This window comes from Eublepharis macularius, chromosome 12 (genome assembly GCF_028583425.1).
Source record: "Eublepharis macularius isolate TG4126 chromosome 12, MPM_Emac_v1.0, whole genome shotgun sequence".
Lineage (NCBI taxonomy): Eukaryota > Metazoa > Chordata > Lepidosauria > Squamata > Eublepharidae > Eublepharis > Eublepharis macularius.
In genome coordinates this window covers 47,702,956-47,728,496 of record NC_072801.1, presented here as the reverse complement: position 1 = coordinate 47,728,496, position 25,541 = coordinate 47,702,956, and the positions used below count along the sequence as shown (strand labels likewise).

The 25,541-nt window shown below is 45.7% G+C and overlaps 2 protein-coding genes across 3 annotated transcripts; one reads left to right on the top strand and one right to left on the bottom strand.

The window, feature by feature from the left end:
• Positions 1 to 2,315: 2,315 nt before the first annotated feature.
• RUVBL2 (RuvB like AAA ATPase 2) lies at positions 2,316 to 10,185 on the top strand. Its single transcript, XM_054993378.1, has 15 exons — positions 2,316 to 2,386; positions 3,462 to 3,510; positions 3,734 to 3,789; positions 4,604 to 4,745; positions 4,954 to 5,083; positions 5,539 to 5,605; positions 5,721 to 5,827; positions 5,934 to 6,027; positions 6,337 to 6,460; positions 7,169 to 7,263; positions 7,381 to 7,499; positions 8,735 to 8,854; positions 9,005 to 9,134; positions 9,668 to 9,782; positions 10,076 to 10,185. The coding sequence occupies exons 1-15, from the start codon at positions 2,372 to 2,374 to the stop codon at positions 10,099 to 10,101; spliced, it is 1,389 nt and encodes a 462-aa protein (XP_054849353.1). The 5' UTR covers positions 2,316 to 2,371; the 3' UTR covers positions 10,102 to 10,185.
• Positions 10,186 to 11,536: 1,351 nt separating this feature from the next.
• PNKP (polynucleotide kinase 3'-phosphatase) lies at positions 11,537 to 25,195 on the bottom strand. Of its 2 annotated transcripts, none has more exons than XM_054992293.1 (17): positions 25,032 to 25,195; positions 24,066 to 24,205; positions 23,168 to 23,214; positions 22,527 to 22,961; positions 20,381 to 20,460; positions 20,034 to 20,091; positions 19,837 to 19,944; positions 18,455 to 18,526; positions 18,287 to 18,335; positions 17,977 to 18,047; positions 16,276 to 16,368; positions 15,275 to 15,371; positions 14,245 to 14,306; positions 14,048 to 14,157; positions 13,356 to 13,443; positions 12,280 to 12,341; positions 11,537 to 11,891 (listed from the first exon to the last, which is right to left on the bottom strand). In XM_054992293.1, exons 2-17 carry the CDS (start codon positions 24,193 to 24,195, stop codon positions 11,771 to 11,773), a joined length of 1,683 nt encoding a protein of 560 aa, XP_054848268.1. In that variant the 5' UTR covers positions 24,196 to 24,205; positions 25,032 to 25,195; the 3' UTR covers positions 11,537 to 11,770. The 2 variants fall into 2 exon arrangements, with proteins under 2 accessions (XP_054848268.1, XP_054848269.1); XM_054992294.1 differs by lacking the exon at positions 25,032 to 25,195 and adding an exon at positions 24,814 to 24,976.
• Between the last annotated feature and the right edge of the window lie 346 nt (positions 25,196 to 25,541).

Here is a 25,541-nt window from a genome sequence, read left to right as displayed (position 1 = left end):
ATCCTTTCTGCCTTTTTGAGCTGGTGTGGAAACAAAGACAACAGCGCCGGGGTGGGTGGGGGGGCTACACATACAATATTCGATTTATATACCACCCTTCAGGTCAACTTAATGCCCACTCAGAGCAGTTTACAAAGTATGTAATTATTATCCCTACAACAGCAATCACCCTGTGAGGTGGGTGGGGCTGAGAGCACTCTGGAGAGCTGTGACTGTCCCAAGGTCACCCAGCTGGCTTCAAACAGAGGAGTGGGGAATCAACCTGGTTCTCCAGCGGCTCTTAACCACTATACCAAACTGACAGCCCCCCACCCCCCACTGCAACAGTCTTCTATTGCCAGATTTTCTTGGTGATGATTTCTGGGGAGGAAGGGCAGTATTGTGGGTGGAGGATACCAGATAAGAACTGGTCATAGCTGGAGGGGCCTTCCGTGAGCAAGAGAGCTAGCCCGTTACTGCTTAAATATGAGCTGCCTTGAAGCTCCGTATCAGAACAAAAAGGGGGATACGCATGTTTTAAGTAAACATTATACTATTCTATGTAACATCCTGGCAATAAAAACACTATGAAGAACATCTGGTCCACCCTTTCCCCACACCAGGACCCTCCACACATCAAACCATTCCAACACCAAGAGCTAGCCTAATGAAGATTGTACGGAATAGATTTTCCCAGGAATCTGACTATGCAATCTGATACCAGCTGCAACATCTGTTCATGACTGCCTGGCACTGAACATAGGATGCAGACAGGTTGCTTTAAGATCAAGGCCTGAAACATCTCCTCAAATTTAACTTCTGGCCTGATGAAGAGGGATGATGAGATTGGCTTGCAGTTTCATATCTTGTTGGCTGGTCCTATTAAAGGTCATATCATGGTTTTGAATTTTGATCAGGACCAACAAAGCTACCCGAAGGGCTGTGGAATATTTAGTGTTAGTAATCTCAAGGTTAGGCTTGAAGTTTTTTCAGAATGACTATTTGCAGAGTAAGGTTACCAACCTGCAGGTGGGACCTGGTTGGCATACTTCGTAATAACAACTGATCTTCAGACTATGCAGAACAGTTCTAGAGAAAAGGGCAGATTTGGAGGGTGAAATGTGTGGCATTACATTCTTGGTGAGCTATCTCCCCTCCCCAAATTCCATTGTTCCCAGATACAACTCCCAAATCTCCAAGAATTTCTCAAGCTGAACACCCACTACAGAGATCAGTTTTCCTAGGGGGGAAAGGCAGTTTTCCTACAGCTTCACATCTCTGCTGAATTTCATCCCCTCCCCAATTTTTGCCCTTGCTCCCCAGGGGCTGTTCCAAACAGAGGGGGTGAGAACGGTGTATACCACTCTTTGGAGGAAGGAAAGGGACAAGCACTAAATAAAATGAAGTGATCTACTCCCTGCTAGGGCAAAAGCCCCCAAACAGCTTGAAATTTGGAACGAATTTCTTCCATGCTGTGGAAATGAAACATCCACAAAGCCGAAAGGCAACTCATTTTGTAGCATTCACAGTCCTATTCTATACAATTGATTGCAAAGGAGCAGCCAACCATGTTCGTTCCTCATAGCTTCAGTCCTGTCTCAGATTTCTGGTTTGTTACAGAATTCTACAAATCCAAATCCTATTGCATGGTTTATTGGATGTCCCATCCTGTTGATTGTTTTCACTTAGGGCTAAGCTACAAGTGACGAATGACACTTGAACGGCAAGTGGATTGAGGGGAGTGCAAGTGAACAGGGAGAAATACACTTGCTGTTCAAGTGTCATTCGTCACTTGTAGCTTGGCCTTTAGTCTACAGAATCCTTGAGAAAGGCGGACTATAAATAACCTAAGTAAATGATAAATAAAATTAAAAATATTTGGTGGCACTTTAAAGACCAGCAACATTTATCTTGTCAGGTTGCCAGCTCTGGCCTGGGAAATTCCTGGAGATTTGGATGCTATGCCTGTGGAGGGGGAATTTGGGGAGCCGAGAATCTGTACCATAGTCTGCCCTCTAAAGCTGCCCTTTTCTTCAGTGGAACTGATCTCTGCGGTCTAGTGATCAGTTGTAATTCCAAGAGAACTCCAGGCCCCATCTGGAGGTTGGGAACCCCAGCATCTTAGCCCAAAGACCGAGAAGCGATTTTTTTTTAAAGTAGTTCTCCAGGAACCACCACAACCCCCTCTAGTGTTGATGGATGGATCGCCTCCCGCCTGCCTACTCGGCTAGGTTGAACAGAATTCAGTACGCGCTTCCCCCCCTCCGTACACCCCCAGATCATAGATGCCGGCTAGATCGTCCCCTTGCTCGTTTCTGGTTCCGGTCTGCTGAAGCTGTTGGGAAGGCGGGCCGGGCGCTTGGCGACGGCGCGAGACGGGAGCAGCAACAGCATGGCAACGGGAGCGGTGAGCGGCAGCTTCTTGGCTCGAGGGGGGAAATCCCAGATGATTCCCCGTCTCTTGTTTGCCTCAGTGCTTTGGAGGGGCGGGCGCAGATGGCGGCCCCCCTACCTCCCTTGTTTCCCACATGCGACTCGTGTCTTCTCTCTCCCTTCCCTTCAGTTGTCCCGCCGCCCACCTACCCTTGCTTCAGTCTCTTCCTATAACTCTTTCCTCCCCGCATCCTCTCGCTTGATGACTGGAAGCGCAGCCCTCTGCACGCTTACTCAGGAGTAACCCCCACTGTGTTCAGTTAGGACTTGCTTCTGAATAAACGTGCAGAAGGTTACACGTGCTCAGAAGGGCTTACTCCCCATGGAAGTTTATGTAGGTCTGTCACCGCTGGAGCATCAAGTGTTGACTTGCATGTGTGAATGAGCCAACACGGGTAGATCCATGGGGCGGTGGGCGTTGCATCTTAATGACAGTAAATCCTTTGTGTGTTCACTTTCAGGGATCTCTGGCTAAAAGTTCTCAGATAGGAGATGTTAGGAAGGGCCAGCAACTCTGAAGGCCAGTGCTATGAAGGGTAACCAGTTGGCCAATGTGTGAAACAGGTTACTGGACTAGATGCACTGGGCTGATCCAGCTTGGCTTTTCTTATGTTCCTTCTGTGCCAGAGACTGGAGAGCTGTTGCTACTCAGAGTAAAACTAGATGGGTCCATAGAATTATCCACCTGCTGTATTCTGACGTTCCCTTCATCTTTATCACCAGCATGTCTCTGAGACTGTCAATCAGAATGTGTGGTGTTACTCCATTGAAAGGGATTAGAGTAGTGAGAGGCGATAAGAAAGTCAGTGGTTGATCTGTAATTTCCTTGCTCAAACATAAATAAGGATGTATGTGCCAGCCTTATTGCCACTTGTCAATCTTGGCTTTAAATCTAGTATGTCCAGTTGCCTGGCTTAAACATGAAGTGGAGTGTATCCTAGTTCTTTCCAGCCAGCTGTGGATCAAAGCTTTGTGACCTGAGGGAGGGGTTAAATAATTATTTTTTTAAAAAAGCTTTCGGATCTGAGTCATAGTTTCTCCTTCCTCAGACTACCAAGGTCCCTGAAGTTCGGGATGTCACTCGAATTGAGCGCATTGGTAAGTTTCTACCCCCTTTCTTGCAATTGCCTTTATTGCTGTCTCACAAGACATTTAGCTGTCAAGTCCCTCTGTATGCAGCCTTTGGGGAAACTGGCACCTATAGGTACCCAGTTAAAGGGCTGTGCAGGGCTAGACAAGCGTACAGTTTCATTGTTGCACAGTCCCCACCACCGATGTCTTTCTAAATGCAGAAATTGTAATTAGTCACTTTCTTTCACAGGTGCTCACTCTCATATTCGAGGGCTTGGCTTGGATGATACCTTGGAACCCAGACAGGTACCTGGAGAAAGAACTTCCAGGGAGGTTGTGGTGGGGAATCTGACCAAAGGAAAGAGGGCTGGAATAAGTGGGGCTTGCAGTTTGTCTGCAGATAGAGGGGGCTGTTTGGAAAGGGTGTGACTTGGCATCACACTGTATATATGGATGCTGTTCTCCACACATGCAAATTCTATTGACATTGTTACCACTAGAGTACATAGGTAAAGTATGAGATGAAGGGGAGATTGATTAGGAAGCAGGCAAGGCAGATCACTTCCTGGGTTCTAACTTTTGTGCTCTCCTGCTGTACCGTCTCTGGCTATCTTTGCCTGGCCAGTTACATGTTAATATAGGTTTGCTAGAATCAGAAAATACACAGGTTTGTCACATTTCCCTTCTTATGTCCCTGGAGTAGGGAGATGCAAAAGAGATCACAAAACTGTGAACACCACTAGAAGCCAGAAAGGTGTTGATGGAGGTTTGTAAACCTTTACCCCAGAAAAGTTGAAAGGGGAAAAGATGGATATCAGGATGTGTAGATGTAGATTTACCTGGAGGCAGGAGATGAAGAGGTAGAGTGATCAGTATGAAGTGTTTGAGAACAATGGTGAACGTGCATAAGACAGGCACAGGAATACGTGTCTGAGAGTGTCGAAGAGAAAGTTTGTTTGGCATTTAAGAGCAGAGGCATGGCTCAGAGAGAGAGCACTTATTTTACTTCCAAAGGACCCAGCTTTAGTTTCTGGCACCTCAGAACATATTTAGCTAGATGGACCAGTGGTTGGACACTGCCTAGTTGCTTTTGAACATAACCTATTTTTCCCCTTTGTAGGTGTCCCAGGGTATGGTAGGACAGCTGGCAGCTCGACGTGCTGCTGGTGTGATTCTGGAGATGATCAAGGAAGGGAAAATTGCTGGCCGGGCTGTTCTGATTGCAGGCCAGCCCGGCACAGGGAAAACAGCCATTGCCATGGGTAAGAGACAGCGACTACAAAACGGCACCAGTCTGCTAACATTTCAAAGGGGAGGGGTGCATGGAATTTCATGTGACTTTGGGGGTTGTCTACTTTGGGTCCCCTTTTCTTGGATTGCCATACTGCTGTATCATTGAACCAAGCAGCCACTGGAGCTCCTAGCTTGTTCTTGCCCATGTTGTAACCGTGCTCCCTTCTCTCTTCCTAGGGATGGCGCAGGCACTAGGTCTTGACACCCCCTTCACAGCTATTGCTGGCAGCGAAATTTTCTCCTTGGAGATGAGTAGGACTGAGGCGCTGACTCAAGCTTTCCGGCGCTCCATCGGCGTCCGAATCAAGTAAGGACTGCAGCAGGTTTTTGGCTAGCTGATTTCAGCCAGATAGGGCCCCTCTCCAGGAGTGAAGAATTGATGCGTTAAAATGGCAGGAGAGCTGGCAGTCCAGATTCTAAGCTTTTCCTTTGGAAAATTAGTGGGTTGAGGGAGCTGGGTGGTAATCATTGTGTGTGTGTGTGTGATTTGATGGCTGAACTTTTGGAATGCTTTTCATACATTACCTTTTCATGTTATTTTAGTAAAGAGTGCAATTGCTAAGTTTAAAAAATTAAAACAAAAATGGGAGCTGGCTTTTTTAGTTTTTCTGGGAATTGGAACTGATGAAAGATGTCCTGTCAGTTTCTTTGATTTCAAAACTCTTATTTCCAGTTTTTGTGGGTTAGAGGAGACTTAATGGAGGTGAGGAATTCTGCAGGGCATCCTTCCCCGGTGATTCATTTGTTTCCTTTTATCCACAGGGAGGAAACAGAAATAATTGAAGGAGAAGTGGTGGAGATCCAGATAGACCGCCCAGCCACTGGCACAGTGAGTTGAAACTTGAGTATGATGTGACATGAGAAAGGCTCTCTTTGGCAACTGAGTGGTTGTACTGTGTATCGAGGCTTCTTTCCCATGACAACATTCACCCTTCTTGCTGCAGGGTGCCAAAGTGGGGAAGCTGACCTTGAAAACAACCGAAATGGAGACCATCTATGACTTAGGCACCAAGATGATAGAGTCATTGACCAAGGAGAAGGTGCAGGCCGGGTGAGTCTTCTGATGCTGACGTCGGGGTGGGTCTTTATGAGGCATCTTACCACTGAAGCCACAAAGGAGGCCTCAGCACTAAAATGTCCTTCCCCTCTTTCTCCAGAGACGTCATCACTATTGACAAAGCCACAGGGAAGATTACCAAACTGGGGCGCTCCTTCACTCGGGCCCGGGATTACGATGCCATGGGTTCACAGGTATTGGGGTAGGAGTTACATTGGGAGTGAGTGTACAGAGACCCCCCCTCCCCCAGCCTCAGGGTGGATTAAAAATGAGTTGCAACCTGTGAGATGCATTCCTGGTAACCCTTCCAGCCCATAGTGCCCAAGCATAGAGCATATGTTTTGCATGCCAGAGCTCACAGGTTGCATGCCAGAGCTCACAGTTAAAAAGAAAGCAGCTTTGTATGTACATGTTTCAACTTCTGCCACTAGGGTGTGAAATGAAATGGGGTTGGGATGAATGCATGGAGAGTCCTTCAGGACATTTCTACATCTCCCCACCAGACCAAGTTTGTACAGTGCCCTGACGGAGAGCTACAGAAGCGCAAGGAGGTGGTGCACACGGTCTCACTGCATGAAATTGATGTCATCAACAGTCGTACACAGGGCTTCTTGGCACTCTTCTCTGGTAGGAGGCTGGGAAGGGAGGGTGGAAGTAAAGTTGATGTATTGGTAACATGACTTTTTCTGTGAAGGAGGTCAAATTGCTGGATCATTATATTAGGCAGTGGTACTCAGTCTGAAGATTGTGGAGAGCTGTGTTTGCAATTCCCAACAACCAAAAGAGCCGTATGTCCTGCATATTACCTCAAGCATCTCTTTCTTATAACCAGAGTACCACTTGAGTATGTAGAGTTGTCTCTCCCCACTATGGTTGAATTGTAGCCAGTCCTTGTGTCTCTGGAGTGAGTGGAAGAGCTTACAGCGTGAGAATTATGACACAAAACAGTGTGCAAGCTTTCACATTCCCCAGTACTAGTTAGGAGGCTGGATGTTAAACAGAAAAAGCTTCTCTGTGTTGAATGTTCCCTTCAAGTTTTGCTCTCATTTTACAGAAGTGATGGTTAGATGCTCTCTGTGCTAAGTTTTCTGTGCTAAGTTTTCTGCTTGCAAGGAATTTTGTTTAATATGCTAGCATTCAGCTGCAAGTGTTGACCAGCCTCATACACAGAACCTGTTCGTCATAGCCTCAATACAATCTTTGTTAGTCCTGAAAGATCCACCCTGGAATGGCTGGGACCTTCATCCCTTTTCAGGCAGTTTGTCTACCTAAGCAGGAGGGAATGATTTGAAAGCTGCTTCTCATGTGACCTTCCTTTTATGTCTTTGCCTCCAGGTGACACAGGAGAAATAAAGTCAGAGGTGCGAGAGCAGATCAATGCCAAGGTAGCAGAATGGCGAGAGGAGGGCAAAGCAGAGGTGATTCCAGGGGTGAGTACCTTCAGTCAGAATCAGGGAGCAGTCACAGAAGCTGGAATATTCTGATTTTTACGACAGGTAAATCTTTTCTCTCACACAACCTGTGGTGCTTTTCACACTTTCATTTAGGTTCTGTTCATCGATGAGGTGCACATGTTGGATATCGAGTGCTTCTCCTTCCTGAACCGGGCCCTGGAGAGTGACATGGCCCCTGTCCTCATCATGGCTACCAACCGAGGCATCACAAGGTTGGCAGGGACAGGCCAGGGACCATCAACCAGTTGGGCATCAGGGTGGTGGTGGAGGAATGGTTGTGCCTCAATGTTCTGGGCTAGCCTACATATCTCATGCTCGGATGTTCCGCAGCTGTTATCTCTTGGCCTGATTTATAGTGTACATTGGCTGTCTCCAAGGTGGAGCAAAGACTGAACACAGTGCTCTCATTTCACTTTACTCACAAGTAAAGGAGCATACGATAGGTAGGGGCTGGGAATCAAGAAAGAATGCCACAACAGGAAGACCGCTTTGGGGTGTATTACCTAAGTCTGCAGAATGGACAGTTAAAGGGAGGCAGTGAAAGTGTTGGCCATTGGTAATGAAGTCGGGGGCCAACTGAAATGAGATTATGCCATCAGATGGCAAACGCTTTGCAGAGTACAAGAAGATGGATCCCTGCCCCATGGATCTTACAATCTGTGGCAAAGGAAATGGCACCAAGAGGGAAAGGAGGTAGAGGTAAACAGGATGTTGGTATAAGACCATGGCTAAATTGTGGCAGCAACGCTGAGGACATGCTCCATCAATATATATGGGGATGTTTCTCTTGTCCCCCAGTTCTGAATCCTAGAGTTCATAGGGGTCTTATAGGCCATTTAGTGCCACCTCTGGCTCCAGGCAGGAAAGTTAGAGCATTCCAGACTAATAGCTGTCCAGCCTCTGTTTGAAGACCTCCAGAGACATCTCCAGCCTACCTCTCAAATGATGTAATCAGTTCCACTGTCAAATCATTACTTGCATTAGGAAGTCCTCCTACTGTCCAACCAAAATCTACCCTCCTATAACTTAAGCCCATCATATCTAGTCCAGCAGCAGAGAATAAGCCTTTGTCCTTTTTTGTGTGAAAGGTATTTAAAGAACACAATTGCACCCCCACCTTTCCTCTAGTGTTCACCAGGCTAAATATCAAACCCAGTTCCTTCAATCTCTCCTTGGCAGGATTTGTTTTCCACACCATCTCCATTGCCTGAACCCATTCCAGTTTGTCTACCTCTTTCTCAAACTGCCCCATCCAGAACTGGGCAGTACTCCAGATGAGGTTTGACTCACACAGACCAACAATGGAGCTGTTATTTCTTGTGACCCTTGGGACAGTGCTTTCAGTAATGTAGCTGAAAATAACATCTGACTTTTTTACAGCTGCACCCCACTGCTGTAGGAATGCTGGTTTGGCATCTCTTTCATTTCGTGTTCTCTTTCCACACAGGATTCGTGGCACCAATTACCAGAGCCCCCATGGGATCCCTATTGACCTTCTTGATCGCCTGCTCATCATCTCCACCTCCCCCTACAGTGACAAGGAGACCAAGCAAATCTTGAAGATCCGGTGAGGGGGGTTATGATGTGCTCTGGGCTTGGGCGTCTCCTGCATATTACACTTCTCTTCTGACTACCCCAACTCTTTTTGTTCCAGCAGCATCACTGCAGTGGGCAGGAGGCTTCTTGTATTCAAAATTCCATTGAAATTCTCTTGCAGGTGTGAGGAGGAGGATGTCGAGATGCATGAAGACGCTTACACAGTGCTGACCCGCATCGGCTTGGAGACCTCCCTGCGCTATGCCATCCAGCTTATCACAGCAGCCAGCCTGGTGTGTCGCAAGAGGAAGGTGAGCAACAGCTTTGGACTGCTATTTATTGTGAGACTACAGTTTCTGTATCATCTTGGAGGGAGAGTAACATGAATTACAGCAGGTGGACCAGTGCTCAAGATCTTCATATGGCAAAGGTCTCTACTCTCTCTCTCTTCCTTCTCAGCCTGACCTGCAAATTCCAAGAATTTCCTTCTTTGGGGCCCAGAGGCTTCTCTTCCATAGTTATTATCTTCACTTGATCAGGAGTTTCTGTGATTTATGACCCCTGTGTTAGGACTGGGAGCAAAGATGCTTGCTTTCTGGTGGGGGCTCAGTGCCTTGAAGGGAGTGGAAAATAAGTGTGCTAGACAAACTGTAGGTTCTTAGGACCATACATTCTTAAGGATCTAGTCCAGAGAGGGTTTGGAAGCAGAGATTCATGTCAAGAGAGCAGTCGTTGTTGGTGTGTTTTTTTCTGTTTGTAATTCTAAATTCCTTTGCTTAGCTGCCACCGCCCCCCCCACCTTCCAAGGTGCACTGACTCAACCCCCTTCCCTTGGCACCCACAGGGCACAGAGGTTCAAGTGGATGACATCAAACGCGTGTACTCACTGTTCTTGGATGAATCCCGCTCCACTCAGTACATGAAAGAATACCAGGATGCCTTTATGTTTAATGAACTCAGTGAGTAAATGGGGGTGGGAGGGAGAGAATAACTTCTTGTTGCCCTAGGCTAGGGACTCCCCAACCTTTCTGTTGCTGGGGGGCGGGGGGAGATGACACCCTGCTTGCAACGAATGCAATGCATGCTTACAAAAACTGAGGGCTCTGTTTGGATTAAGGCCCCAACAGCGACTTCTCACTCACAGCTTTTATATACTGGAGCTCAACAGGGGTTTAGTTTTTAGATGTAGTTGCATTACATGATGTTACAGGTACTATAGCACTGCATCTGACTTCTGCTTTTCCCTTTTTAGAGGGGGAGACCATGGACACATCATGATGCAGCTTTAGATACTAGTTCTAGTTGTGTGTATGAATGAATGTTTTTCTTGTTTTTTTGTAAAATAAATCCTTTGGAGAAGTCCTGCTGTGTCTGATTTAGAGTAACAGTAGGAAGGTGTTGGGGAGGGACTGGGAAGAAGTAGACTCTTTCGTCAAAGCTGCCTCTCTGTATCTAGGAGCAGTAATGCTCTGTTCGAGCTGGCAATGACGACGTCACTGTAGGGACTGAACTAGCTGGTTGGGGATCAGGGGCAGCATGGAGGGGGTAAGAGATTATGCGCAACTGCAATAAAAATGCATTTTGTGTACTCGCCCCATCCCTCAAGCTGATCATCTGCACTTGGCAGTGGTCCCCTATCAGGTTTTCTCTGCCTGTATTCAGAGAGGAGGGGAAGTTCCAGGGCCGTTTCATCCAGCGTGTCATTAGCCAGGAAGTAAGGTTGTAGAGAGACCTGCCGCAGAAGAAAATTGCTGCACCTTTGGAGGATTATTTGTAAGGATTTCTGAGGACAGCAGGGGGAAGGACTTTGAGCTCATATGCTCAATTAGAGCAGCAACTGAAAAAGCGTGGCTCCCCCCCGCCCCTTAGATTTTGGGCAGTCTTGGCCAAAGACAAAGCTCTCTAAACCAGAGTTTCTAGAAATGTGGATGTTATGGGGAAAAACCAAAGTATATATATGCAGTCGTATCAAACTTATTTTGCTGCAGCAGCAGCATAAGATACATAAGTTTATATCCTTGTCAGCATATTTATGAAATTTAAAGAGCATCCAGTTTGATGTAGTGGGCAGAGTGGTGGATTAAGGATATGGCGATCCAGGTTCAAATCCCTGCTTTGCCATAGAAGCTTGCAGGCTGACCTTGGGCCAAGTCAGTTTCTCTTGGCCTAGCCTACCTTGCAGGGTTGTTGTAAGGGCAAACTGGAGAAGAGCATGATGTAGGCTGCTTTGGGTCTTTGTGGGGGAGAAAGCCAGGGTATAAACGAATAAAATAAATGCCTTGGTTTTCCATGAGCAAAACTGCAACTATACTAGAGTGAGCTCTTCACCTTGTGGTATCTAAGACAAACAGTTTAGTTTTAAAAGGTCACTAGTCTAAAGGCTAAACCAAAAAGCAGACCCTAGCGGTGCTGATTATCATTGCAAAAATGCATCTTGGACTGCAGTGGTGTAGCTGTCTACAGTATACATGGGACTTTTTCCTCTAATGCTGTAGATTGCTTTACATTAAAATCTTCAAACAACACATTTTGAATGAGTAAAACCTTGTCTTTAAAAGCATTTCATTTATTCCAAAAGAAAGACAGACCTTTCCCAGTGCTCTTTCCATTGAAAAACATTCAAAAAAGTGTGTGTGTGTGTGGGGGGGGGTCTTTGCCAGGTCTTCTGGCTGTACCTTACCTTGGTCCTTGCCCAAAAGAAGAAAACAGTAAGTTTGGGTTCTAAACTTTATTTCACATTACTTTTTAAAATGGTTTTTCCAGAGGAGAGAGAAATTAGCTTCCAATTCACACCGCCCAAGGATGATCTGCCTCAGTCCAAATACTTGGCTCCACTGTGACCAGCAGGGGGAGCACCTCCGTTGGCATACCTTCTCTGGCACTTTGGTCATATTTCAAAATCTCTTGGGCAGGAGAGTCCAGGGGCTGGTGCATTGCCACGGTGCTGTCATCCTTCTGAAAACTGACGGTACAGCGACTCCAGTTCTGGGTTTTTGAACTGAGGCACAAAATGAATCTTCAGAATTTCAGCAAACCCTTCTTCTAGTGATGGTTCTACATATTTACCCCTGTGAAGGAGAAAATTGGTTGTTAAAGCAATGCCCCCAAGCTCCACTCTCTTCTGTAACTAAAGTAGCCTGTGATTGTTTTGCTGGATTTTCTCAGGGCTGGAAATCCATCTGTATGCAGTTCATTTCAAGTTCTGAGACTTCCTTTTTCCCCACAGAGCCATGAGAACTAGTAACTTGCCAAGTCATGAAAGACTAGATTTTTCTACCAATTAGTTAACCAAAGTGTGTTCCACACTTGAAACAGCTGCAACTTTGCAGACTCTGGAGTGTTTCATCTGGATGGGGATAGGTAAGAAAGGAGACTTGGCAACCTTTAGCAATGACATGGAGCCCGCAGGCCAGGATGTTACCCAGAAGCACCACCATCCCTTCTCCAGAAACTCACTTGTAGGTGTTCAAGACAATACTGTTAACAGGCACATGTTCCTTCTCAGTCATTTCCCGGAACTGGAAAAGAAAGGAGAGAGCTTTCTAGTCCCTCTGGTACTGCCATTTTAATCAAAACATGAAACTGTTCCCTTCTTGGGCAAACGGGAGCACATGGGAAGCTATAGGTGCTTGTGAGGCAGATTTAAGACAAACACATCATCTGTAGAGTTAAGTAGGTTTGGTGATGGCCAGCAGGATCAGTGGCTTCAGGAAAGGAAGGGTAATGTGCTTTGGCAGTGCCCACTAGTCATGCCAGCCAGCAACACAGCCTCTGCTTTCAGCGACAAAGACCAGAGGAAGTTGTAGGTTTCTTCAGTGCCTTCAGGCAGGGAGGTGATGTTTAAATGCTATTCAAACAAATAAAGAAGTGGCAAGTATTGTCCAGCATTGCTTGAAAACTTACACAGAAGGGCACCTCTGCTGTTAGGGGAAAATGAGCTAGAATGACCACAGTCCCAGTACTTCACTGCCCTTCATCACTGCATGGGCTTAAAGTCTCACAGGGTTGGATCTCATGCAGCATTTCTGCAGATGGAAGGGACTCCGCCTCTCAGCTCTTCCCTCCTGTAGCAACCCAAAACTGCCCCTGCCAAAAGGGTCCTTCTGGGAGACAGAACACGCCCATCCCCCTAGGAACAGGCGCTCTCCAGCAGGAAGAGGGATAATTGAACATCTACCCCCCCCCCCAAATGTCTGCAGAAATCCATGGTAGCCAAGCACTGAATTACTCAGTAGAGCAACACCCTGGGGAAGGGTACTTATTTAGACATTCCCAGGTTAGCCAAGGTCAGTTTATTGTCTTCCTGAACCAGAGGGAGAACCAAGCATCGGTTTTGGCTTGGGAAGAAGGCAGCCCTACAATCTGCCTTTTAACAGGCCTCAGCTGCAGAGACTTCAGTTTGCAGTTCTCCGCAAATCTGGGATAAAAAGCATTTGGGCAGTGAGAGGAGAAAAGAGACATTCATTCAAAGTGGCCTTTAGAGGAAAGGGAGTCAAAACCCCTTTCCGTACCATCACAATAAAGGTACTCACTCTGTTGTTATGCTTGGCTAGCTCCAGCGAGGCTGTGAAGAGGAAACACCGGCAGGGAACCCCAAGTGCCTTGGCACAGTCGATATATCTGGTACAGAAAAGGCAAAGAGTGTTGTTCAGAGAACATGCCTCTTCTGGGAGCTACAACAGGCCAGACTTAGGCCTAGGCTACACATGCAACAGAAAGTGAGGTAGAATTCTGGGCTGAACAACTTCAAAGGGCAGAATGGGCGGGAGGGGGGAGGGTCAGGTTGAGCTGCCATAGCATAATGGTTTAGAAATTGGGCTGCAACTCAGCCTGCTGGTTTGAATCCCACTATTGCCATGAGCTCAGCAGGTGGTCTTGGGTAAGCTACTCCTCTCAGCTCCAGCTCCCCAGCTGTATTGTGTGGATAATAATAACACTACTTTGTTTACAGCTCAGAGTGGGGCATAATCTGTCTAGAGGAGGGGTATAGAAAGACTATTATTATTATATGCTCTCCCCATGTAAAAAATCCCTGCAAACAAAAATAAATTGGCACATCAGAGAGAATGGTTATAACCGTTGCATGCAGCTTTTTGTTTAGTTTTTTCAAAAAGTGATTTCTCCCTGGCTGTCTGAAGTGGTACAGTCCATTCTGGCACATCATTTTGTAGTGCATCCAGACCACGCTTAAGCTCCATAATCTGTGGGAGGGGAAGAGCCTCACCTGCATCTCGACTCTACATCCGGATTGGTGTTGTCCACTGCCACGCTTTTTCCTGCCTGCAGTGCTGACTGGCACACAGCCACACACTTCTGCCAAGAGCCAAGTGTGTCCTGGAAGTGATGGGAAAGACAGGTTACAAGAGGGGTGGAAAGGGAAAGGTTTGGGCAAGGAGGAGTGAGATTTAGTCCCCCACTTACCCTGTTGGCATAGGCATAACCAGCTGAGACCAAGTGTTGCTTCAGAAATGTTGACTTGCCAGCTGGAATGGGATAAAACAGAGGAAGTCAGAGCAGGAAGATGGCTGACAAGGGAATGGAGCTGGGGAAGATGGAGCTGAACATGGATGCTGATAACACCATAAGCCTAGCCTTGTACCTCACCATTCGACTTAAAAGCGCTCTGTAAAGTTTGCAATTAGTAACTCCCCCCACAATAACATAAAAGCAAAACAATTAAAGGGACACAGTCAGCAGCAAAAATACAATCCTCCTCCAAATAAAAACAGGATTGATACACCAAAAGCCCAAATAGGTAAAACCTAGGATCCAAAGGCTGTTCAGAAGATAATTATTTTAACTGGTTTCCAGAAAGCCATCAATGAAGGGATGAAGGGGCCATCTGGGTTTCTCGGGGTGGAGGGAAGCAACTGTGGAAAAGACACCATCACAGTATGCAGACCAGCCCCAGAAGCCCCTATGTGAGGGGCAGGTTCAGAGTGCAGCCTCCTGGCCCAAGGCAGTTTAGGGTTCCCCCTGCCCCTGATTTCTTTCTGCTGCCTCCCAGTGCCTTGTTCTTCCTCCTTGATTTGCCTGCCCAGCAGCTGCTGGCAGCCACAGATGCACCCAGCAGACAAAAGAGACAAAACAACAGCTTCAGCTACCTTGAAGTTATCCTACTCTTTATAGAAAGTACACGACCTGTTTCCCAAACTATTGTGCATTTTAGAATACTGCTATTTGTAGAACTAGAATAGGAACCATAAGGATTTACGGGGAAATCTTACCTCCCCACTCCAGCCCCTCATTCCTTCTCTTTTGTTCTGCCTCTTCCCAATTGCTTGGTTCCCTCCACCCATCCCAGCCAATACTTACTGGCTGAGGTTGTTTCTAAACGTTTTAAATCTTTCATGTGCTGTTTTCTCTGCTGCTGCTAATCAAAACAGGCAAGTACTCCATTTAGCAGACAGCAATGTAGGAAGTCAAAGGATGGGCACAAACAGCTACTCACCAGCAGGGAAGCCAACCGCCAAAACCAGCTCTGGGGAGGAGGAGGTCAGGGAAGCATCTTGGGGATCGTATAGCCGTGCCTTGGGGTCCAACGTCCGCTGTATTGGGGGGGAATGATGGGAGTAAAGAATTTCAAAAAGCTCCAGGATGCAGGCCATAGGATGCCATGGTATTTATTTATTTAGAAATTTGATATGTTGCCTCTGCAGAGACCTTCTTGAGGAAGCTTACAACTAATAAAACAAAGCCATTAAAACACAAGCATTTATTGATCCCCATCAAGTGCTTGACTATAGTCACCCAGATTCCTCTGTGCTCCATTTCAATTATCAGGAGGGGAGCTACTCACCTTAGAGGTGTGTGTTATGTGCCGCTCAGATCCTGCAAACTGGAGGACGTAGCATCTTTTATTGAGTCAAGCCATCTCATTTTAGGTCTTCCTCTTTTCCTACTGCCTTTCACTTTTCCTAGCATTATTGACTTTTCCAGAGAATCTTGTCTTCTCATGATGTGACCAAAGTATGATAGCCTCAGTTTTGTCATTTTAGCTTCTACGGAGAATTCAGGCTTGATTTGATCTAGTACCTACTAATTTGTCTTTTTGGCTATCCATAGTATAGGAGGCTTAAAATGGTGTACACGTATTTATGAGATTACAGGGCAAAGCTGCACCTGAACATTGGTGCAACTTCAACCAGCAGATTGCTTTTCTATACTCAGAAGAAAGACTAAGGGGCTTAGCCAATGGGCGCTCCGTCCCCCAGGTTTAGGATTCCGCTCCAATGCTATTATCCATGTGTATTTGGTTTTTTAAAAAATGCACTCCTTAAATAGGTTCTCTCGCTATTGCTGACATCATAATACACACCATACTTCATAACAGGAGCCACAAGGGATGGATTGGAACTAGCCAAGTGGACCCTACTTGCTTCTGGCTACCATAAGCTCAAGGGCTGCTCTCTCCCTGTTGCAAGGCTTTGGGAAATTTGAGAAATTACTCACTGGATCAAAATCGGGGAGTGAAAATGGAGCCTCTTTCCAGCCCAGGAAATATTCTTCAGGAGTTTTGAAAGGCAGGCCAGCATTCAAAGCAAACTGCAAGGAGGAGCAGAAGAGTCATTAATTGGGAAGGGGGATCCACAGAGCGCACATGAGAAGCACACTCAGAACACACACATTCAGTCACCCCAAGAAAATGCACAATGCATGCATGCTGTATGTGCACAATTTGCTTCCGAGGCTTAGATTTTCAAGGGATCAGGAACTCTTTGGCCTGGAACAAGAATAATGATAATGAAGATGTCAGAGAAGCAGGCTGCAGGAGCAGTGGCCATAACTGCGAGAGAAGAGACACTAAAATCCTAACTTTTAACTTCCCTTTTTCAATTCCTCACTTCTGTAATGTTACCGTCGGCAGGTTTTCAATCTTTTCTTTGCAATATGACTAGACACTTTTTCTACATAAAAACAAGGAGTTGAGATCCTTAGGCTGTTGAGTTTCATACCAAATATAAACCAAGCTTGTAGCTTTTTGTTGTTCAGAAGCCGAGTTTTTATTTTGCATGGAAAATATACAACTCCTTTCCTCTGACCTATCAAAAAGACTGATGAATCTGTGATGAATCTTTTCTACCTGCAGCAGTAGCAATGGGAGCTGACTGGGAGCTGGGTGCTCTATTTTCTGAACTCATGAGGTAGCCTTAAAACTGAATCAGACTCTTGGTCTATCAAGGGCAGTCCTGTTTACTCTTACTGGCAGCAGCTCTTTAGGGTCCCAGACTAAAGGTCCTTCCCATCACCTGATCCTTTTACTCAGAAATGCTGAAGACTGAACTTGGGACCTTCTGCATACAAAGCAGATGCTCAGCCACTGAACCACAATCCTCTCCCCAGACAGGCCTGCCAGGTACCCTACGCAGGCAGCTGCCCGGGATAAACGAGCTGACCAATGCTCTGAACGCAACACACATCTGTGAAGATTCCCCGCCCCTTTTCATAGTTCAAAGAACTTCCTGGAGGCTTCCTGACTCTCTCTGTTCACTGCCAGAACATTCCTAGACCATCCCCACCTTCGAACACACACAACAGGAAAAAATTAGACAAATTAAGCAACTGTAACTAGATTGATGTGATTGGCATAACTGGGCAAAAGATTTTGCTTTCTACAAACAGGATGCTAAACTGCTGCAACACAAACTCACATAAGGTACATAGGCATGAATTATTCTGTTTCTATAGTTCCAGTTTCCGAATTATTTGTGGGGTTTGGATCCAATGAAATGCTGATGGCAGTGAAGAACAGTAAGGGAGGTGGAATAAAGTTTCCAGATTTTACTAGAGCAGCTTTAAAACTGTTTAATTAATTTTCCTCAAAAACCAAGTTCATGAATGTTAGAAGCTTAATTGAAAGCTGAGATCTTGAAGATGCAAGCAAGCAGGTTCTAGCAGTGCTTTTGTGCAGCAAGTGCATGGATACACAGGACCCTGCATATTCATGTGCATATGGGTGTGGCAACAATCATACTGCGTGCCCGTAAATACAAGAGGTCCCCTTCTACCATCCTAGGTGGCCCAGACTGAGGGTAACAACAAGGAGCGGATGTCAAGCCAGATAGATTAATCTTCTTTAAGGGCACCCAAGTGTTAAGCGACTGTCCTAAGGGGGTACACATGAGAACAATCAAAACTCGGATATATCCATACCACGCGGTCGCTGCAAGAGAAATCCTTCTTCTTATGCCCAGGGGCCCAGTTTGGTGGACGCCCAGCTGCATCTACAGAGGGAAAACACAGCCATCAACACACCCACTGCTGCTGGATGGAAAATAAATTTATCTGGCAGTTCCAAATGAATATCTAGAACTGGACCTTGGACTATAGAAAGAACTAGACTGGCAACTAGTCCTGAGTAGTGGAATGTGCCAGCGTGAAGTCCTCTTTCACACACCCTTGAGTGCTTTTGTGCTCACCCTTCTGTGATCTACGGGCTAGCTTCCTTTAGCTCTTCACTCACCTCCCACGTAGACACTTTGGTTCAAAGACACTGACAGGTCACCATTTGCCTTGGAAGACAGGAGGTAAAGGGGCAGGGTCAAGAGAGCAGCACGTACCTCTCTCCCCCTTAGCCAGCCTGCCCATTCCTCTTCCACCAACCAACCTTCCCTCTCTCCCTGCAGATTACCTTTTTGCACAGATGGTCCCACATGCCCAAGACAGGTTTGCGATAAATGCCAGAGCCGCTTGCCACGAGAGCCTGCAGGGAAAGGAGGGCAGTGTGCGTGACACAGACAGCCTCAAACATCAGGGCATTTTGGAAGCATCCATCAGTTTGCCATGACCACCAGGTTTTATAAAAGTGCAATGTTGAGCCAGATCCTGCAGACCTGTTCTGCTAGCATCGCTAGGGAATGCCCACAGTTAGTGGAACAGGCCTAACCCATTATCTTGAAGAAATTCAAATAAGCAAATATTTCAAATACAACAGCAGCTCCCCTCCTGGCCGTGTTTCAGGTCCTTCTAAATGGATATTCAAAGTGAAGCTTTTCCATCTGTAAACTTTGCAGGTCTTTAATTAATGTAACAGCCTGAAAAATAGCAAAATCTTAACGTATATGAATCTGCCTTATACAGACGAGTGGCCTTGTCTGATACTCTTCAAAATGTTATTTTGCTGGCAGAGATCCTTTAAATTGTTCTGCCACTGAACACGCCCCCCCCCCCCACATACACTAAAGAAAAATATCCACTAGAAATAGTTAATAGTTTTCTGGATTTTGATAGGATCTCATAGGATTTTCCCTTCCCTCTCATTACCTTTCCCCAAATACAACACCACTGTTGTGAAAAGACAGAAAAACAGCCATGAAGCATCAGTTCTAGTAAATAAACGTCCTCACGCTTTTCAGGATTGCAAAAGGCCAACCAGCTTGTTTGCCTGAGTATAAAATACAAAGAGGCCATTTCTAAAAAAATAGCTATTTGTTTATTTTTTGGCCTCTTACTACTGGGGTCTGTCCAGGTAATTTACTCATAATTGCCAGGTCCCAAGACTAATGTAACTGACAGAACAGAGGAAGGGACCTTACATCATTTCCATAACTTAGCAATTGCTCAGCAGTACACAGAAGGTTTCTAATCTCCATGTCTATCTTGCCCTTCCCTCCTCCTCTTGGTATTTAGACTATAAGTGCTTGTTATAAATGCCATATAAAAATATGATAATTTCTGGTGGCAATCCTGGCTGTGCCACACACACCCACAGTTAGAATTTCTCCCAACTCAATTAACTACTTTCCACTGCAAAATGTCCCAAGCTGGATAGCCCATGCAAGCCCAATCTCAGATCTCAGAAGCTAAGCAGGGTTAGCCTTGCTTAGTAACTGGACGGGAGATCTCCAAGGAAGACCAGGGCTAGCTATGCAAAGGCAGACAATGGCAAACCATCTCATTTCTTGCCTTGCAAACCCAGCAGCGGTTGCCATAAGTCGGTTATGGTATGATGGCACTTTCCAACACCACTACAAAACATTTCGTGGGATGTATTGTTCCCCTTCTCTTACTTACCTGTACCGGGATACCCAGCTGCTCGATCACAGCTTCCAACTTTGCTTTGAAAACTTCAGGCCTGAGGCGTCCCCGGCTGATACCCAGCTGGTTGGTGAAAATCACAACCTGCCACGGCAGAGAGAAGAACACAGCAGTGAGTGGGAGGTAAGAGGAGAGAGGTGGGCTAAGGGAAGAGGGTGGGCAAAGAAGCATACCTTGTACCCCTCGCTCAGAAGGTGCTTCAGCTTGCGGGGAACTTCAGGATACAGGATTCTGCAAAGTTCAAAGGGATTCAGGCCAATTCTCATGTGTCATTAAGCATACAGCTGAAATGGAGAACACTACTATCCCTAGTGATAGGAAAAGCCTTTAAAAACATGGGAATAGTAGCTCAACTCCCAGAATCAACCCCTATACTCAGGGTCTTGATCAGGGAGAACAGCAGGATCTAAATAAATATGAAATATGAAATAAACATACATGCAAGACCAGCAGTCACTCTTCCCCGTAGGACATAAATTAATTCCTCCCCACCATCCTCAACCCCACTCTCTGTACTCACTTCCAGTCATCAGGGCCTGTCGGGAACACTTTCCCAGACTGTGTAGTGATGATAGTTCCATCCAAATCGAACCCTGCAATCTAAAAAGAGCAGCGAAGCAATCAGACTAATGGGATCATCTAGCCTGGCCTCAGCCCACAGCTTCCAACTCACTCAGATACTGCATCCCTCCCCCCGCCCCCACCAAAGGCAGCACTGCTGCTTGTCTCTTCCCAGCTTAGCTCAGCTAAAGAGGTCTCTGAGTATTTTTGTTATTATTATTTACATTATTCCTAGTCTGCCTTTCTCATTGAGACTCAAAGGTGGATTAAACAGCGCAAGTCAATACGATCAATAGATGGGGCATTCAATAAGCAATACAACAGGGTATGGGTTGCAGAAATTTGGAAAAAACAAGCAGAAATCCAATACATAGCTGAAACAAAGCATAAGCAATTTAAGTTGTCAATGTGTGGGATGACTGCTAACCAAAACTTTTGAAATGCAGTGCACAGTGCAAAGAGGCAAGACAGAGAGCGATGCATGTCCACCCTGGACACCATAACAGCAGGTGTGGGAGCAGCAGTCTTCGGCATACTGCAAATCCTCACTGCCTCTTTGACAACCAGCATGGTGTAGCACTGTTGGACTAGGATCTAGGAGACCCAGGTCCAAATCTCCGATCTGCCATGTAAGCTTGATGGGAGACCTTGAGCCAGTCGCTCACTCTCAACCTAACCTGGCTCATAAAGGTTGCTACTGTTAGAATAAAACAATGTTGCAACCAGCCCAGGTCTCCCATTGAGGAGCAATGTAGGGTATAAAGATCTATTCTGATGGAGTGTGACTGGCAGGGCTAGCTGAAGGCAGGTTTGCCCTGGAAGACTTGAGAAAGGAAAGGTATGTGCTCAGCAACGCTTCTGGGTATGAGGCCTTTCACATCTAGTACTCTCTTGGCATATTTTTATCCTTCCTCCAAGGAGCTCAAAGTGAGGCACACCGTTCTCCCTTCCCAATTCCCTCCTCATAACCAGCTGTCATTGTAGACTAAACCCAGATAGAACAATGGGCCCAAGATCACACAGCAAACTTCATGGCAGAATAGGGATTCAAACCTCCCTAAATCCTAATCTAACAATCTAATATCTAGCATCCTCAAGTGATCTGGGGTTTTTTTGTGGGGAGATTTTGTTCTTTGAACAGTGATATCAATAGCCATCCCTCAATTTGACCATTGAACTTGCCAACAATTTACTCTGCGCCACTCTAAATAGCCCCACTCCTTTGCTCTTCATCAGTGTTACTCACTCAGGGGCTCAGGAATCATTTGTGGCTCTTCTGAGCACCATTCCCCAATGGGGTGCCTGCCCTATATTTCAGGAAAGCAAGCAAGGTCCTAGCACAGTGGGACTTATATGACTAGCAGGTGGTTTCCACTTTGAAATAGTCACTGCCAGAGTAATGGATAAACTGTGAGCCTTCCTGAAGTCCAGGCCTCATGCCACGGATGGAAATTAAAGGGGCTCTTTGGGTTGATAACAACTGCAAGTGGCTGTTCGCAAGCTGCAAAGTAAGTGGCACTGCTCTACTTTGTGCCACCCCCCGTTCTGTCCCTTAACCATGCTACAAGTGTGATAAAGAACAGGAAACGGCTGTTTTATATATACATAAACTGAGATTTATATGGATTGCTCTGTTTCTCCATACCCCAAACAGAACATAAGTAGTGCCCTTTGTCACAAACACATGAAATTCAGTAAGTCAGAACCTTATTTTATTTATACCCAACCTTTCCCTCCAATGGGGTCCCAAAGTGGCTTACATCATTCTCCCTTCCTCCATTTTATCCTCACAGACCTATGACATAGTTTAGGCTGAGAGTGTGACTGGCCCAACATCACCCAGCAAGCTTCTATGGCAGAGAGGGACTCGATCATGGATCTCCCAGATCCTAGTCCAACTCTAACCATGGCACCAAACTGATAGACCTCTGGTCTATCCAGATCAGTCTTGTCTACTCTCTGGCATCTGTTCTCCAAGATCTCAAGCAAAGGTCTTCTAAACTGGGGACTGAAGCTGGGGTCTTCTGCATATAAAACAGGCACTTTACCATTGAGCCACAGCCATTCTCAATCTGCCCATCAGAGCAACAAGCAGAAGATCTTACTTTGGCACTAGGCATTACTCCTTTCTTTGTAAAGACGAAGAGCTTGCCAAGGTCCTCCCAGGAGTCACGAGGATGGGAAGACAGATTTGGGAGGTTCTGAGGGGAAAGCTGCCGTGCCTGCTCCATCTGAGCTGCTGTCTCCTGCAATTGCCTCAGTTTCTCAACCACAGAAAGGTCATCATCATCTTCATCTTCAGAAGGGCTAGAGGCCCGGGGCCGCTTGGGTGGCTGTGCTGCGCTGTCATCCTCCTTTATAGGGCGCTGGGGGCTAAAATACTCCCGCACAGTTTTCTTTGGGGAGCGGGAATCTTGCTCAAAGCGGATACAGTAACGGTACAGTCCATTCACTAAACACAGTGTGTCTCCCTCTTGAAGTGTTGTGCTGTCACCGCAACGCAGGTGTATCTCCTCCACTGACGTAGGGTTCACCCCTCGCTGTCAACAGACCAAAAAGTTAGAAGCCACAGCACCAGAACCAGTTATATTGGCACATTCGTACAAAGATTTTCCTTCCTAGGTCCCAGCATCATAGACCCAAAAGGGGCCTCTGCTGGCAACACAAACCTGAGTCACAAAGATTCTATCTTAATAAATTGCCCCTCACTGAAAAGGTGAGAAATGCTGATCTTGTCCCATCTTACCTGTGTGACTCTTACAGATCTGTAGGCATAATTTGCCAGCAACTCCACTGCAAGAGAAAGAACAAGACTTGTAATCTGCAACAGTTGTTTATTTAGATGGTGTCTCTATCCCACTTTTAGGGATAAAGAATACCCAAAGATGCTCCTAGTTTATGCTAAAGAAAAACAGTATCTTGAATTATATGCCAAGAAAACAAATTTCACATTGAATATAAATTGGGCAAAAAAAAGGATCATTTTTCTTTTATAGTATAGGAGCCCATAGATACATTTCATGCTGAAGCAGAAAAAAACAAAAGAATCTTTGTGAAAGCATGCAGGGGCAGCAAGAGCAGCATATAAGACAGTAAGGGGTGTACAGGAAGAGCCTCACGATTAGTATCAATGTTTATTTAATTTGGAACCAACCTCTTCTTTAGTAGAGCACACATGGATCTCCCTCTGTTCTGTCTAAACAACAACCTTGCAGGGCAAGTTTCAGGCAGAGAAAATGCAACTAGCCTACAATTGCCCAGCAAACAACATTTCTGATGGCTATTCACATTATACACCTATTATCACACACACCTCATTCCTGCTCTCAGACCTTTCTATTTCTACCTACCTGATCATTATCAGTCACAAATGAACATTTCAGATAAAAAGGACCAACCACTACCTACCTATCAAAGACACATCCAGCAAACCTCCAACCTCAGTCAGAGGTCTCTACAACACTGAAGGCTAGACAGGAACTTATTTCTGAAACAGTGAACAATCACAGAGATAGCCAAGCAGAATCCCAGAATACAAAGAACAACTGGATCATACAGTTTAGATTAGACACAGTACAAAGAGGGCTTTAAGAGTCACTTTTGGTACAAGTAGTAAAGTTTCTCTAACAGGAAAAAAACCTTACCTTGTGTCCGTGAACATTTCTTATCAGTGATAAGAGTTATAGGTCCCCTACCAAGAACCACCGTCTCTCCATCAGGCAGATGAACTGGATCGTGACGTTGGTCTTGGCTAATGAGGAGGCACCGCATCATTCAGGGTAACCTGCAACAAAAAGAATTGTTTATGGATACATGTAGTACAGATCTTCACATACATAATTTTCCCAATCAGGTTTCCAAAGATGTTTGGGCAACTAAGTGTGAAATATTTCAGATGCTTGAAGGACAACAGGTCACACCAAAAAAGACAGAGAAATCTATGTCCCAGGCTAAGAAGAAATCTTACATTTGGAATGGTGGCAGTAGGCTGTGCCACAGAGGGAAAAGAGTAAACCAAGGGAAGGAAAGCTTAAAATGATTGGGGTGCTGGGAAAAATTGAGAAATATGGAGAATGAGGTGGTTCTATTATTGACTATGCAGTCCTTGGGGAACAAAGGTTGGCAACACCTACTGCTTTAGGGGGAAATCTATATATTAAATTTGGAGTAATACAAAAAGAAAAAGTGTGGAGAAGGGGAACATAATACAAAACAGAACCTCCTGTTTTATTTTGCTACTACAGACTATTACAGCCACCCATCTGGAATTATAATTCATAGTGTGTTTTCTTTTTAAAAGAAGATGCCCATCCTCATAACCATAAAAACGCAAAATTACATCTCACTGAACACAAAAACTGAAATATATACATTAAGGGGGAAGGACGCTACCTTATGAGGAGACCCTTTCAAAAGTACGGGCTAATATTTAAAACATAAAAAAGAGAGACTTGTACTTTTGAAAGGTTGAGCCTATCCAAGCAGAGACGCTGCACTCAATTTTAAAACACCACACCCTTCCCCAACTCTCAGCCCAGCCGAAGAAAAAAGAGAACACAACTAGGAAGCTTTTTTTTTCAGCATAAGAAGTCAGAGTAACGGTGTCTCACCTTTAGTAGTCCCCAGCCGGAAGTAGACCTTTTTCGCCCTCGAAGCCAAAAACACCGCCCATGGTATACGTTTATTAGGACCAGCCCCAAACGACTAGGACAAGTCGAAATGTCTCTAGACTACCCAAGAAACGGAGAAAAGGATTCCCTGACCCGAATTCCATGCGCCGAGAAAGCATAGATAGGGGAAAATGTCACACCCCGAACTTCCGGCGAAAGACTAGATGAGCCACTCTAGGCTTTGCCCACTTTATGGTAAAACCCTTATGTGGATATAGGTTGTTCACTTTTAATCAAATAAATTCGGCTCTTGTGTGTGACGTTTACAGCGAGTGGGCAGAAAGACTATAATCACGCACGTGTGGCTTAGTATACGTTTGTTAAACCTATCCTTCTACTTGTATGACGGTACTTCTGTTAAGTACTTTGGAAACGCGTTCCGATGTAGCCCGCGAGGTCTTCTTATTAGTTCCCGCTGTTTTAGTTCCTGACCCTTTACTCATAACTTCT

Coding starts and splice junctions, on each gene's coding strand:
- RUVBL2 (XM_054993378.1), top strand. Junction 6,461..7,168: donor CTTCTTGGCACTCTTCTCTG/GTAGGAGGCTGG, acceptor CTTTGCCTCCAG/GTGACACAGGAGAAATAAAG. Junction 9,135..9,667: donor TGGTGTGTCGCAAGAGGAAG/GTGAGCAACAGC, acceptor TGGCACCCACAG/GGCACAGAGGTTCAAGTGGA.
- PNKP (XM_054992293.1), bottom strand. CDS start 24,195: ATGATGCGGTGCCTCCTCATTAGCCAAGACCAACGTCACGATCCAGTT. Junction 20,092..20,380: donor ACAGGCCCTGATGACTGGAA/GTGAGTACAGAG, acceptor TGAACTTTGCAG/AATCCTGTATCCTGAAGTTC. Junction 16,369..17,976: donor TCTCTTGCAGCGACCGCGTG/GTATGGATATAT, acceptor TCCTCCTTGCAG/TTTGCTTTGAATGCTGGCCT.